At 40.0% G+C, this 14,366-nt stretch overlaps 1 protein-coding gene across 1 annotated transcript; it reads right to left on the bottom strand.

Moving 5' to 3' along the window:
- Nucleotides 1-2,245: 2,245 nt before the first annotated feature.
- nectin4a (nectin cell adhesion molecule 4a) lies at nt 2,246-13,380 on the bottom strand. Its single transcript, XM_063469082.2, has 11 exons — nt 13,347-13,380; nt 13,099-13,296; nt 12,386-12,553; nt 10,729-11,007; nt 10,092-10,209; nt 5,685-5,839; nt 5,423-5,582; nt 4,994-5,069; nt 4,650-4,712; nt 2,892-3,080; nt 2,246-2,760 (listed from the first exon to the last, which is right to left on the bottom strand). The coding sequence occupies exons 1-11, from the start codon at nt 13,378-13,380 to the stop codon at nt 2,371-2,373; spliced, it is 1,830 nt and encodes a 609-aa protein (XP_063325152.2). The 3' UTR covers nt 2,246-2,370.
- Nucleotides 13,381-14,366: the final 986 nt, after the last annotated feature.

Below are 14,366 nucleotides of genomic sequence, written 5' to 3'. Positions count from 1 at the left end.
TCTGCAATTAACAGTACCTCAGATTGGATCCCACTTCAGTGTTTACCACAGGTAACGTGAAAGACATGTCCTAACATCAGCTGTTACAGAGGAGGCTTTTATTCTTTAAACACTGCAAAGAAACCACTACTGAGTCAGAGCACTTAGACTGAAGAGGCAAGAATTGGCGTTATACTTGAACATTTTTTGATTTCAGCTGTGAGGGCAGATGGGTTTAAATACCTGGGATCAACCAAAGCAACAGACAGTGAACATAGGCAGCAAAAAAAACAAAACAAAAGGGAAGGTTTAAAAGTGAGACCTGCTGTGATGTATGGGTTGGAGATGAAGTCGGGAGGTGGAGGTGGCAAAGATGTTCTTTGGGAGCAAGACCAAAGAGGGGGATTATGGATGAAGTAAAGGAGGACATGCAGACGGTTGGTAGAGACAGGCTGGAGCAGCTCAAAGAAGAAGAAGACTACAAAATGTAATAGTTTCAGTGCCTTCGGTTTTTTCTACAATATAAAAAATAGTTTAAAAAATGAATGAACAGGGGTAACTAAAGTGCTGTACACCTGCACCTTTAGAAAAACCACATACATTTATTTCAACCCATCAGTACTAGCTGATAACCATCCAAAGCTCTCCAAATAATTAGAAATCCAGGCAAATGTCCAAAAAGATCATCTGGATCACAATCTTTCATAGTTGGTTAGTTCTGCAGTTTGTTGCCTCAGTCAGGCCCCTGCACTTTCCAGCAGTATACATCAGGGGGCGCTGTCTGCAAATGCAACCCGCTTTCAGACATTATGGCTTCTCATTTGTTAGGTGCTGCCAGACAATAGTCACACATCACTTTAAGTTTGCCACAAACTGTCCCAGCACACTTTTTACACAACTAAAACAACATCAGACAAGTGTCTCGGAAAAAAGTCGTATTTACAGCAGATAACATAGCAAAAAGAAAACAATACAATTGTACAATTGTACAATAAAATGTATGTAACAAACAATATAATACTTCATATTTGCCAGAATAGCAAACCTGTTTTTTGTTTTTCATGTTTTCCCTTTGGCACATTTTCCCCAATACTCATAACAGATATTTAAAAAAAAATGTGTACACAGACAAACAATACATGTTTGGCTTTTATGCTGCAATCAAAGGCTGTAACATGTCCCTGTGAAACTACTTTTGGAAAGACACGGTCCTCTTTTGGAGGAAATGTTCCAAACTGTACAGAAAGTCCATGTGTGGCAACCTTTTTTTCATTTCTATGATCTGCTTTGTGAGAATCCAGGCATACTTACAGACTCTGATCAATTCTAACTATGTTTTCCAAATATTTGGCAGCTTTTCCAGATTCCATTGACGTTGACATTCATACTGTGTGTGTAAACATTGACAGACTGAACATAAATGCATTCTAATGTATTAAGTGTGCATGCTTCGTATATGCTTTGTCATCTCTAATCTTATATATGTATACATCAATATGTTTGCAGTACACATGTGTATGTGTACTGTGTATGGGAAAGAAACTGAGTGAGGAGGCCACTGAGGCAGAAGGATGTGTGACCTGGCAGATGGATGCAGCACATTTTATTTGTTGTTGTTACTATGCTGTGTCTTTGTTACTTCAGATTTAAGTATTACAGCTCTATTTCAAAGGCGTTTGTAGTTTTTTTTGTTTGGTTTTTTTGTTCTTTGTTTTTTTTAAGAAAAGGGAGATCACTCGTGTATTTGTACAGATTTACAGATCACTACATGTAAGGGACATTAATCTTGTTTTGGCATTAAGGTTTCATCTGATTCAAACTGTCTCAGTGCCTACGGCGGCAGGACAGTAAGACAATATGAAGGTATGCGGGTTGCAGGTGTGGCCAGAGATGAACAAGCCAAAAAAATCTGGATCAGGTCCCAACCAATGTTGTGTAAGAGAATGTAACACAGGCAGTTACTCTTACACTCACCACAACCAAATCAGAAGTCCACCCTCAACACAGAGCTGTTGCAATCTCCTTTTTAGATTTACCGACTTTCCCACAGCCTTGTTTACTCCTCCTGTATTTCCTGGTTTTTCCACAGCAAGTGCTTTCGATATCCCCTCATAAGCTCGGGCAGCTGCATTCACCTGTCAGCTGCAGCTGGTTAGAGCAACAGCTGTATTGTGAAAGCTCAGAAAGGAATATCGTCGGTGATGATGCTGAATTAGCTGCACTGGAAAATGTGTGATATTGTCTTTAGTTTCCAGTAGTTCTGCAAACATTTGGGGAATACACCCAAACAGCAGGCAGCAATAAGAAATGCCCTAAAGATGCTTTGGAGTCAACCGCATCCACAAAAGCGGTGCAGTTCTGTAGTTTCACGTATTATTTTCTCACCAGCTGTTAAACTATTTGAGCCTTGTGGATTATAGAGGCGTGGGGATTGACCGGATGGGGGCTTGGGATCCTTTTGTATTTTAATAGGCCATTACTGGGGTGGCAGGGCACGCTGTGACCCTCAGACACCTGAGAGCTGTTCGTCTCGCTGTCTTGATCAAAAGGTTGCTCTTGACTGGCAGGACCGCCCAGCCCTTCGTCCACTTCATCATCGTCGTCCCTTATGGGTGGGCAGGTGCTGCTCACGGGAGGGTGTTGGTAATTTTTGGTGATGCTTCCCAGTCGCAAACCCACATCCAGTGGGACAATGGGGCTGCCGTTCATCGACCTCAGAAAGTCGGGCGTTTGCATTCTCTGAGGCAATTGCGTGAGAGGAGGGTGGTAGTGAGTTTCCGGCTACAAAGACACAAAACAGATTTTGATTGCATCATCATCAGGTTAACTATGCAGTGGTTAGTAATATGGAGCCGAGGCATTCCACAGTTTGGCGAACTCAAGCCTTGACACGCACACTAAGACACACTTACCAAAGATAAAGAGCTGTTTTTCACATATCTCTCCACTCTGAGTCGGCTTTCCTCGTCTCTGTCCGGAAGCCTTTCTCTCCCCCTCCGGGAGTTGTTGTATATGGCTGGTCTGCCCAGAGAGTCATACACAATTCCTCCTCCCCGACCGCCTGAGATAGTAGATCGGCTGTCACGGCACTGAGGCTGCTCCTGTTTGTGGCATGGAAACAAAACACTAGTAACTATTACTCGACACACTGATTAGGTGCATAGATTGTAGCAATTCTATGCTCAAAACAACAGAATTGCTACAAACATTCTCCCAAAATTCACATAAAAAACAATTTTTTTAAAGCATCCCTGATTATAGTTAGATCATTTACTTACCTGTATATTAAAAAAGTGGTTTTAAAACAATAGCTTAGCATTAACTGGGGAAATGTGCTGTCTTGCTGACAGATGAAAAAATTTAGTATAATATCCCTTTAACCATTATAAAGCTAAACCTGGAAGTCTTCAATAAAGTCTTCCAAAAAGGAATTGACATAATATTGATGCCAATAGTTTGATGTTAAATAAATAAATAAAAAATGACATAATTAGTTATGTTAAAAATAATAAAAATAAATAATAATAGTCTGTTATTTATTTGCATTAAATTAGTCGCCGTTTTCAAGAAATTCGGAGGACAGTATTGGATAATATATTAGATATAAGGGATTTAATTTTGGGCCCCAAACTTCACTCCAGGTCCTGATTGAATCAGGCCTGACATACAATTAGGCAATGAAAGCTTTAAAAAGTAGCTTTTTGGGCCTAAACGTTGCCTTGCAAAAGAATTGGGCTGTAAAAGACAAAAAAATGGGAATAGCCACATACAAAACATTTCTTTTCTCAGTCAGCTGCATTTGATGACACTAAAGATGAAATTAAATGGGTTTTCTGTTGTTTTGGGAAATATGCTACAGCATATTCTTCCTGAAACATAAAAGCCTGCCACTCCCATGTCTTCATGCTAATTACAGGAGCTACAACCAGCAGTAATTTAGCTCAGGAAACAGAGCACTATTAAACCAGTCTGATCTCACTAAAATGTGAAAGGTAACTACTGACTCTTAGCACCACATTACATAGTGACACATGTCTGAGCTAAACATTGTCATTTTAACTCTTTAAAAGAATCAGCCACTATTGTTGCCCTTCTGATAAAGTTGTAAAGGCCAAATCATGGACTTATTATCAGCCTAGAAAACCAACTAAGCATCAAATAAAAATGAGCATGAGGACAAGAAGTATAAACACGTGAAGCCAAATTTCTTGGGTGAAAGTCTACATTCTTCTCCCCTCAATTTTGTTTGCTTTATACCTTATCTAAAGGAGGGAATTCATCTGTCCACAGTAACAAAGTTTCTAACCTCCCAGTTGCACCATGCTACATTATGTTTTACCAGTTAGAGCTGCTGGCTTGCAGTTGTAGTTGGCTGTAGTTTAAAACAGACCAAGCATTGCTGTTTGCAACTTGCTCGCATATTTACGCTTCACCAAGCTAACTTTAACACATGTGAGAGTGGTGTCAGTCTTCTGGCCTAATTCTCAGCATGAACTTTAGGGCCCATTGAGAGGAACAGAGATGTTAAAAGAGAAAAAAAAAGCTGTGATGCACTACATGCAGATTCGAAATGTTGAAACTTAGAACTTAGCCATCTGGCATCTGCCTAGTAAAGCCTCAGTCCCAGGCCCTGGCCCTGCATGCAGATTTATATAGATACGCAGACTGACCCCAAGGGAAGACAGGCTGTTCCTCAGAGTTCCCTCCACCCTCAGAGGGATGTTCTCCTCTGTCTGCAATCAAAAGAAACACAACAAAATTCTAAATCATGAAAAAATCTGTGCATTCAAACCTTACCATACTATGCTTTGATTATTTTAAAACTGATGGTATTATTGATAGAAGAAATGAATATTTGGCTGTTGCAACTAACAGATACCGGTGGTTATATTGAAGTATTTGGAGTTAGTCAGAGTGAAATCTGAACGTTGAAAACAGGTTTGTGTGATACAAGTGGTCCACTGATTTGGATCAGTGCTGAGCAGTGTGTGAGAGAATAATCATGCAAACGTACCGCTCTCCTGGTGTCTGTACTCGTGGAGTTCATTCTCCTGATAGAGGCTTGTCTGGAGAGAGTGCTTATTTCCTCCCTGTGAGGAAAAAAAGAGAGAAAAATTAATTTCTAATTGGCACTGAGGCTTATAATGCCACGTGTGTTATTCTCTGGCAGCTCAAGTTATTGCTAAAGCTTCATTTTTGAAATTTAGTTTTCATGCATATTTGTGCCTGCTGCTAATTTACAAGTCCCCCACGCAGAGTCATTTAGCCTGTGCATTTTACACTTTATGCTCCTCTAATTTTACACGCTCCGCTGTTGTATCTGTCAGCTGGAATATTCTTAATAGCTGTGATTTGCCCCATTTTTATATATTCTTCTCAGCCTGCGGATATTATTAATTCATCATCTTTTCGCATCTTAATTAAACATCACATTATCTCATACTTTTTCTCAGTCAGCTGTCTCTTTAGCTTCTTGTTCTTGCGCTTGTGGTAACATGTGACAGCAATGATGATGGTGAGCAACAAGATCAGGAGCCCAATGGCCACGCCCCCCACAATGAACATCAGCTCCTTTTCAACGCTTATCGGCTTTGGGGTTGGTTCTGTGAAGGTAGAGTTAGAAAGATTAGAATTAAATGGATATGCACTTCTATACACTTAGTTTATATTACTTTGAGAAGTATGTTGATACTGCTGCCATCTACCTTCCATATTAATCTCCACCTCTGTCTTTCCAACTCCCACTTCATTCGTTGCCACACACTGATAAGTGCCCGCATCTGAAAGGTTAAGGGGTCGCCCAAAAGCTAGCGTTCCATTTGGGTGTTGGATGACACCTTTCGGCAATTCTCCATCCTTCCTGTAGAGAGAACGTACGCAGACAATACTACATTACAGTGGATCCACACCAATGTATGTCACCTTCAATCTTGAACTCTCTGGACAGGTTGTCAGTCTGTTTCAAGGCTAACAGATAAGAACCCAGAGAGAGCCCATACAAACATGTTTACCCTATTAGGCTCAAGTGTCCTAAAAAAAATGCACTTTCCCTCCAATAAATGAGATAAATTAGAGTTTATTTGCTGAGTGTCCGAGTCGCTAACAATGTTAGATCCACTTCAAAGAAAGTTCAGTGACACCGGCTTATAGCAACAGCAAAAACAGAAGTGCTTATCACTGTCATCAGGCAGAAGTGAGTTTCGCTGACTGATCGACCTGTATCAGACTCCTCTCACAAAGATTTATAACCTCCTGCAAAGTGGATGCTCCACCCCCAGCATTATAAGTTAAACAGTGATCCGACAGCCTAGACTCACTAGATAAAAGCCAGCTGGAGTGTTTGAGGTAACTCAGGGGCAAAAAGCGAAAATATCGCAAAGTATTTGTCAGATATTTGTTTTTCTTATTACTGATTTACTTCCATATTAATCGTCGTTAATATAGTGTGTACATACAAAAACAGTAGTAGAAACACGCTAGCTAGCTATGGGATATAAATGGTTAACAAGCTTGCTAGCGTTAGCTGATAACTGTCACTCCACCCTCCTGTCCTAAGATGATGAATAATGGCTGTAAACAAATGATAGCAATAAATAAATAAATAATGCCAAGGCTTCAAGGTACAGCCACCTGAAAGCAATGGGTGACTTTGGTGTACCTTTTTCCATCTTTTATACACAGTATATGGAAGTAGTAAAGACTCCTTCATAGCTTGCAGACTTGTATTATTTAGATAATAATTCAGTGGGACATGGCATGCTCGCATAATGATAACAATCAATTCCACAAGATCTTAAAGAAAATTGAACACCCCATCCACCAGCAACACTAATTATAGTTCTGTACCTTCTAGAAGAGAACTTAATGATATAGTAGCTGAACACATTGTTTATCTACTGTATCATGTCAAAAATCAAACAGCTACCTGTGGGGCTGAGAAATGAAGCCACAGAGAGAACTTATTTCCCACAGAATAAAATACCCAAATTAGTTAGCAGGGATCTGTCTGTACATTGCATCGGAACAGTTTATGAATGCAGCTTACTAGCCAAGTGTCCTAGTATGAAATAATAATTTATCTCGCCATCTTCTTGGGCAAAAATGGTTACTTCTAGATCCAATAAAGTAGCGCGATAGAGACCAAAAGACAAACAATGAGGTTTCAAAGTGCAAAGCCCTGAAACTACTGGGTGACGTGGTTGCATCTTTTACATACAGTTAAAAAAGGACACAACTTGAACATTCTCAGAAATACATCTTCTTTTGTATAGAGGCCACTCTATAATGTAATCTACATTAGAGATGTCATAAGTGTGTTGCATAGAACTCTTGTTTCACAGAGTCGTCTCTGTTTAAGCAGAAAAGAGGAACCATATACTTGTACATTTGCAACACATTTTCATGATAACATCTCACACAGATCTCACGCTGCTTCCTTTTCCTCCACCCTACACCCCTGCCTACCTGCTCCTACTAGTTAACTTCTGATAATTGCTCATCCCTTTCCCTTTTACTTCTCATCCCCCTCCTGCTCCCTCCTTCGTGTGAAACTGTCTCATCTGTCTGCTCTCGGCACAAGCCGGAACATGACACTGTGACAGCAGCTATTACTTCACCTGCCGCCATTTACTAACAGGTTTTCCCAGTGTGCTATGTGTGTCTGTGTGTCTGTGTGTGTGTGTGTGTCCATATGAAATGCATATGTGTAAAAGGTGAGTGAGGTGATACAACTCGATGTGTGAACTTTAATATATGTTTTCACATGTGTTTGTATGAGTGTGTGTGTATGTGTGTATGTGTGTATGTGTGTGTGTGGGGGGGGGGGGGGGGGGGGGTTGTGTGTGTGTGTGTGTGTGTGTGTGTGTGTGTGTGTGTGTGTGTGTGTGTGTGTGTGTGTGTGTCTGCGCGCATACACGGTCATTCATAAGTCTGTAAGCTTGTATGCACGGTGTGTGCCTCTTAATCTTTACTCACAAAACCTCCTTTCATAAGGTATGTTCCTGTTTTGATAACTAATAAAAAAAAGTATTAGACGCTTTACTTTCTCTCAAAACAGCGAAAACATAAACAAACCCTACCAAACATTTGCTCTTTTTCTTGCTTTTTCTTTCAAAAACTTTAGATAGATAAACATATTTTCTGGGTGTTTTTCCTCTGTGAAAGCCTAACTGTCACATGCCGTAATTTAATGGGTGCCATTCCTCTTCCAGCTTTTCAAGGCCTGCATTTTTTCTAGCTACACCACACCCTGAGAATATATTAATGCGTTGAAACAGACAGCTTAAAATGACAGCTGGTGACTCAAGCAGAAGAACTGAAACACCTGAGTCAAACCCTCAGCTGGCTGAAAGCAGGGCTTCTCCTGAATGAGCTGCCTTCCAGCCTTCTATTGAGGCCGCAGAAGCAGGAAGTGACAGTGAAATGAGGTTTTTTGGTTAAGACTACGTCCACACTAATGTGTTTTTGTTTGAAAACGCATCATTTTCTCTCCGTTTTGGCCTCCCGTCCACACTGAGATGGCGTTTTCGCTGATGGAAAACGCAGCGTTTTGAAAACGCTCTCGAAAACGCATACATTTGGTGCTTTCGTGTTGCAGTGTGGACACTCAAAAACGCAGACTTTCTAAAATGATGACGCATGTTAGTCATATGATGCAGTCATGTGACCTGTTAAACTAAGATAGCGGAGGGCATTATACAGCAGTTGTTATGTTTGCTCTGAATTTTGACAGCCCTATTAAAAATTAATATCAGTCTGTACATGCTCCAGATTGCTTTTCTTCAAATTCTTTAATTCTCACTCGCTTTTGCAACTTTGTGCTTTTGTGTTACTCGCAGCAACAACTCCACCTCATTGTTAGTCCATTTAAAAAACTTGGTGCTTTTCCTCAACATTCTGCCGCGAAGTTTCAAAGAGCCGGAAAGTAAATAAGCGGCAGACTAAATGAGGCAGGTCAAATCTTCTTGCGTTTCATGCATGCGCAGTACTGGAACGGAAGCATTTTTGGCGGTTTCAATGTGGACGTGCAACTCTGTGAAAACGACAGAAAACGCTAGTGTGGACGCGGAGCGTTTTCAGACGAAAACGGCGTTTTCAAATCTATCCGGGCTAGTGTGGACGTAGCCTAAGTCATGAGAAAAAGGGCGGAGATCCTTCCCAGCTACATCGCAAAGGGTTAATGCAAACAACCAATACATGTGTAATATGGGTATACACTCAAAAGTAAACATAAGCGAAAATTGGGGTAAAAAATCTGTTAGCTGTGTGAAGTACTGGAATAAATTTGACAGATGTATGATGGCAAAAGCACACTATGAGGATTTCATGTAAGGCCTTCACAATTATCAATGCAAAAACACTGATGCTAATGATATCACCACAATATTTAAATATAATTCAAATGTAAGTGCATGAACTGTATATTTTAGATATGTAAAATATACAATATTTAAGTTGATCTTAGTCAATTTAACTGGAAATTCAGGGTTAGTTTTCATAAATTCATAAATTAGACACAGACATTAGATTTAATAACATAAGTACGCAGGAATTATTGGGGAGGAAGCACTAGCTACACATTTCCATGAAAAGAATGTCAACAGACAAGAAACTACAGTGATATGTAGTCTACTTATTACATTGTGTAACTCCAGTTCACAGTTCCACCTATTCACAGTGGTGTCACCATTCCTCTTTCATTTTGCCATGTATGCAGTTGTGCACATGCAGTGCAGTCTGTACCCAGCATCAGAGTATTACAGTAGTAATTAAAAGTTTTGTAAGTTTAATCATATTGTCTGGTGTCTTTCTGTGTGTATATGTAAACTCCTAATGTGTAAACAACATTGACTGTTGCTTCTACTAAGAAGCAACAGTCAATGTTGTTTAATGTAATAGTAGCTAATACATAATTAATAAGTAATAAAGTAACTGTAAGTTGGTGATGACCTGAATTTGCTTTCACCAAACATTAAATTAAAGTGGTGAAATCATGGGACACAAAACTGGCATCACAACTGGCACTTCTGATAAAAGTAACCATGACCAGACAAATCAGACACTTAGTCATACAAACAGCAGACACCCAGAGAGATAGGTGGATCCTACCATACCTGATCCAGGTGAAGACGTGTGGTTTGGGGTTTCCTCCACTCACGCAACTCAGGGCAGCGTTCTCCAGACCAACATACCAGTTTTTATTGTAGCCAGATACCTCTGCGTGCGGCGGATCTGAGAGAAAGGACAATAATTTACCAACTTTAAACGCTTTGAGATGGAATAATCAGACTTACAGCTGATGCAAATATGAATGCAACATTTTACAAATAGTAAAAATCACTGCCACGGCTTAACTTCAGTGTAAGGCATCGTGAATGATAATGCATTAAAAATTAAGGAGGGGAAGTACTACTATTTGTTATGTATATTTAACACACTCTTCATCTTGAAAATGAAAGGTGAAGAGAGTTTTATAGATATAAAATGTAGGTAGTGTGAGCTAGACTTGCTAATATGGAGAGAAATGTTTGTAGCAACACAGTGTTCAGAAAGTCTCTTATGACTCTGAAGGGATCACAACAGTGATAAAAACAGGAAGTGAGAACATCGGTCCTATTACTGCTTTAACTCTACGTATGCTTGTGTTTTTCATGATTTAAATATGTCTCATTTCTGCACTACTGGATCATCTCAACTCTTTTGATTTTTAAAACATAGCCCAGTTTGGGTGTAATGTGGAGGGAAACTCACAGTGCACTACCAGCTGGTTTTTTAACCTGCGGGGTTCCGAGTAAGTCGGATGCCAAACCAGGCAGTCCAACTTCTTTCCATTCATGCTCCTCAGGGGGTACAGGTAGAAGTGAGAGGAGACTGCCCCGGTGTCTGAGGTGCGATTGACCGACTTCCCGTTCAGTTCGGTGTCCCAGGAGAGCTGAGGCAGGGGTCGGGCTACGGAGCGGCAGGTAGCAACCTGGCTGAATTCCTGTCCCTCCACCACAGTCACAGAGTCCACTGTGGAAATGGGATGAGCTGGAAGAGGGATGGTTACAGTGTTTGATCAGGGAGGAGATAATGATGGTTAGATCAACACACTCAGCAGCCAGTGTTGAAGGCAGCTGTACACTTAAACAGATATTTAAAGGTCTTTCTAAGTAAGCGTGTCTGGTCTTATGCAACATGCGGGTTGCAGCAAAAGTTTGCTCACTAATTAGAAGAGCGTGTGGCTACGTTTTTAGAGAAGAAATATGATACATAGTTTCTTTCCTCGTTTATTAGTATTAAACAACTTTATGGTAACAACAGCAATAACTGCTTATGCTTAAATATTTAAAGCTCAAATAAGATTTGAATGCTTTCAGGGTAATAAAATTAAGTGAGCATAGGTTTGTTTGTTTTTTCAGGCAGTCCACAGAGTTCATTTAAGCCTGCAGTCTTGTTAGATCAGCTGATAACAGCTGATCTCAGTGTTGACAGCTCAGCTGATATACTACTGAGCAAATCTCATGTAAAGCCATTTATTTAAAGTGCTTTAACCTGCCTATAGTTCCTTAAAGCTTATGCAAGCAACCTTCCTCCACCCCACATCCTCTTGATACTGTATCTATTTTAATCAGTGCCATATCTGTTCAGTACTGTGGGATCTTGCTGCCGCTCTCACGGACAGAATTTCCATGTGTGGTAAAGTAAAGAGGGACAAAAGTGAAGCTATATCACCAATTATTGTAGGTAGTAACAACAATTTTCTTCAGAGTTAAGTAGAGCTGATGATGACTGATTTTGCTGTCGAATAATGCAGTTAACACTAATGATACCATTATAATAATAATGTTATTAGTGTTGATTAGCCTCCTAATGAGTTATAAGCAAATAATCAAGAGGTAGACTTTGGTCAGAATTCAAACCAAAGCAGAAAATCTTCAATGCAACCTGATCAAGGCTTCTTTTGCTACATACTAGAGGAAACGTGTTGTTACAGGTTGAATCCTAGAAGCACTTGTAAATTCTATATACTGATTATTACTTGCACTTGATTAGTTTTATTAATTCAAAAGTGTAGATCCATATATTGACAGTAAGACGATAAGATAATGTGAACGTTGGAAACACGACAAAATATACTTCTGAACAATAAACTTCAATTACAACCTTAAACATAAAAACCTGACAATACGATCATTTGTAATGCCTTATTAGGTGTTACAAATGCTTAATCGAGTGACAAATACAGTCATGAGTAAGTGTGTTATTCATATTTTGTCTGTGTTACTACATTATTAGTCATGTATTAGCTACGCCATGGTAAACTAACAACCTGGTGACAATATGAATTAGTTTCAATCCTTGAGAAGACAACATACTATCTCTTCTGTTGTGTATTGTATGTCAGAGTCATGATGGAAGGACTCACTATGCACAACGAGTGACAACTCTGTCTCAAAGTTTCCAAAGGGGAAAGTGCTGACATGGCAGGTGTACTTCCCCTCATCAGAGATCTTTGTGATCTTGATGACCAGAGACGAGTCCTTGGTGGGTTGGTTGCTGTTAAACTCCACGCGATCGGCCCACGGTCCGAACGCTAAGGACAGACAGAGACAAAAAGAGAAAGACATTTTAGGGAACCCAAGAGAAAGGATGCCACACAGAAAGTTAAATCCAGCAAGTTCAAAACAGACCTCAGGCTTTCTTTTTAGCACTTTCAGTTCCGTACACATCTCTGGATCCCTCTCTTATAACTGAAATTACGTTACAGCGTGGGCCATAATGCCTTCTGTGAGCAAAGACTCCAATATCACCTAAAATTACACCAAACTATAAAAACGGTGCAAATATCAATTGAATTATTGATATCACGGTAACATTTTCAGCATCTCTGGCAAACTGCTTTTAGACATTTATGAGCTCATGCCTTGGTGCATGATATGTTTTCTGGGAGGAGAAACAAAGCCACTAAATAACTCTTGTCAGCTAAAACAGACGCATTAACTTGCAATACAGGGAAACATTGTGAGGGATTGATAAAGAAAACATTTCCCACTGTGAGGAAAAGGGAAGTAACTCAATGTGACAATTTTGTTTTTAGCACTTGGCAGAGAACTGGAGCTCAGACACAGTACCAGTTACCTTCTTTTCCATTTACATGATGTGCAGTGATGATCTGCTCCTTGGTACCATCAGGTTTCTCCTGAAACCAGGTGACCTGCACCACTGTACTCTCGGCATCTGGCTCATAGCGACAGGGTAGGATGGTCTTTTCCTCCGCCAGGGAAGTTAAGGAATAGCTTGGAGGAGGTGCCACAAAGTCTCCTTGTATCACTGTCACTAGAAGAGAAAGACAGTTCGTAAATTCATCTGATTTAAGAATCAAGTACTTGCAGCTAATTCACAGCACGGTGGCCTGTTCATCTCGAACACAGTGACACCGAGCTTGGCACGCTGGTCGTAAATACTAGAATTTGTCAATAGGTCTAGAAATTAAGAATAACTGCAGGAATCCCATTACAAGTGCCACATTTTAAAAAATTTAAACCAGAAATTGGAACTCCTGAGACTCCTGAGCAAACTCCTCACAGAAGTACTCTGCCTGGGCTCAAACCCCAGACTCTTTTGAAGTGATCTACAGGCTTTCTGAAGCTCTTTTTTCTTTGCACATTGACTGTCTTTTCAATCATTTTCAGTCGACTCTTTGTTAATAACAATTTTAAAGGAATGCTTGTTTCTTTTATTTCTTCATTAAGACAACTAACAGCAATTTATTAATCACTGAAGCCACCTAACTTAGAAGAACCAGGGTTGTCTCTCCAAATAGCACACAACATAACAAAGAAGCAATTTTAAACAGTGTCTTTAGCAACTTGTTAATCCCAGCCTGTGGCAAAAACAAATAATTTGTTTCCAGTGTCTTTAATTGAATCTACAGAAAATGCAAATGAAAACACAGCTTCATTGCAATTCTGCACCAACAGGCTGATTCCAGAAGAGCTAGAAGCCGAAAATCCAACAAAGAAGAGATAGGACCTGAGAGATGGATCTAAAATTTCTGTTTCAATATGTACAGAGGACATCAGGAGAGAGGTACAACATCTGTGCACCACTGCAGAACCGCTGTCAAGGTTTGGGGCTGCATTTCAGCCAGCGATGTAAGAGATCAGGAATATTGATGGAATTATGAATACAGAAATGTACCATCTGGAAAGTGTCTGATTGGCATTGCTTCATTTTTCAGCATGATCCCAAACACACTGCCAGTGCAATAAAAGCATGTCTGGATAGAGAAACACACAATGGAGAACTATCATCTCAACAGAGGATGAAACAAAAGGCAGCGAAAAGGGTTTTGAATGTCCTTCAAGAAGCCTGGAGAACTATTCCTGAAGACAACATCAGAAAAT

This window comes from Pelmatolapia mariae, linkage group LG3_W (genome assembly GCF_036321145.2).
Source record: "Pelmatolapia mariae isolate MD_Pm_ZW linkage group LG3_W, Pm_UMD_F_2, whole genome shotgun sequence".
Taxonomy (NCBI): Eukaryota; Metazoa; Chordata; class Actinopteri; order Cichliformes; family Cichlidae; genus Pelmatolapia; species Pelmatolapia mariae.
This window is presented reverse-complemented; position numbering and strand designations above follow the sequence as displayed.

What these genes read in the sequence shown, in the direction of transcription:
- nectin4a (XM_063469082.2), bottom strand. Translation starts at nt 13,380, where the DNA reads ATGAACAGGCCACCGTGCTGTGAATTAGCTGCAA. An exon ending in GTACAGACACCAGGAGAGCG is followed by an intron (nt 4,713 to 4,993) that starts GTACGTTTGCAT and finishes TTTTGATTGCAG; the next exon opens with ACAGAGGAGAACATCCCTCT. An exon ending in AAAACAGCTCTTTATCTTTG is followed by an intron (nt 2,761 to 2,891) that starts GTAAGTGTGTCT and finishes GTGTCTTTGTAG; the next exon opens with CCGGAAACTCACTACCACCC.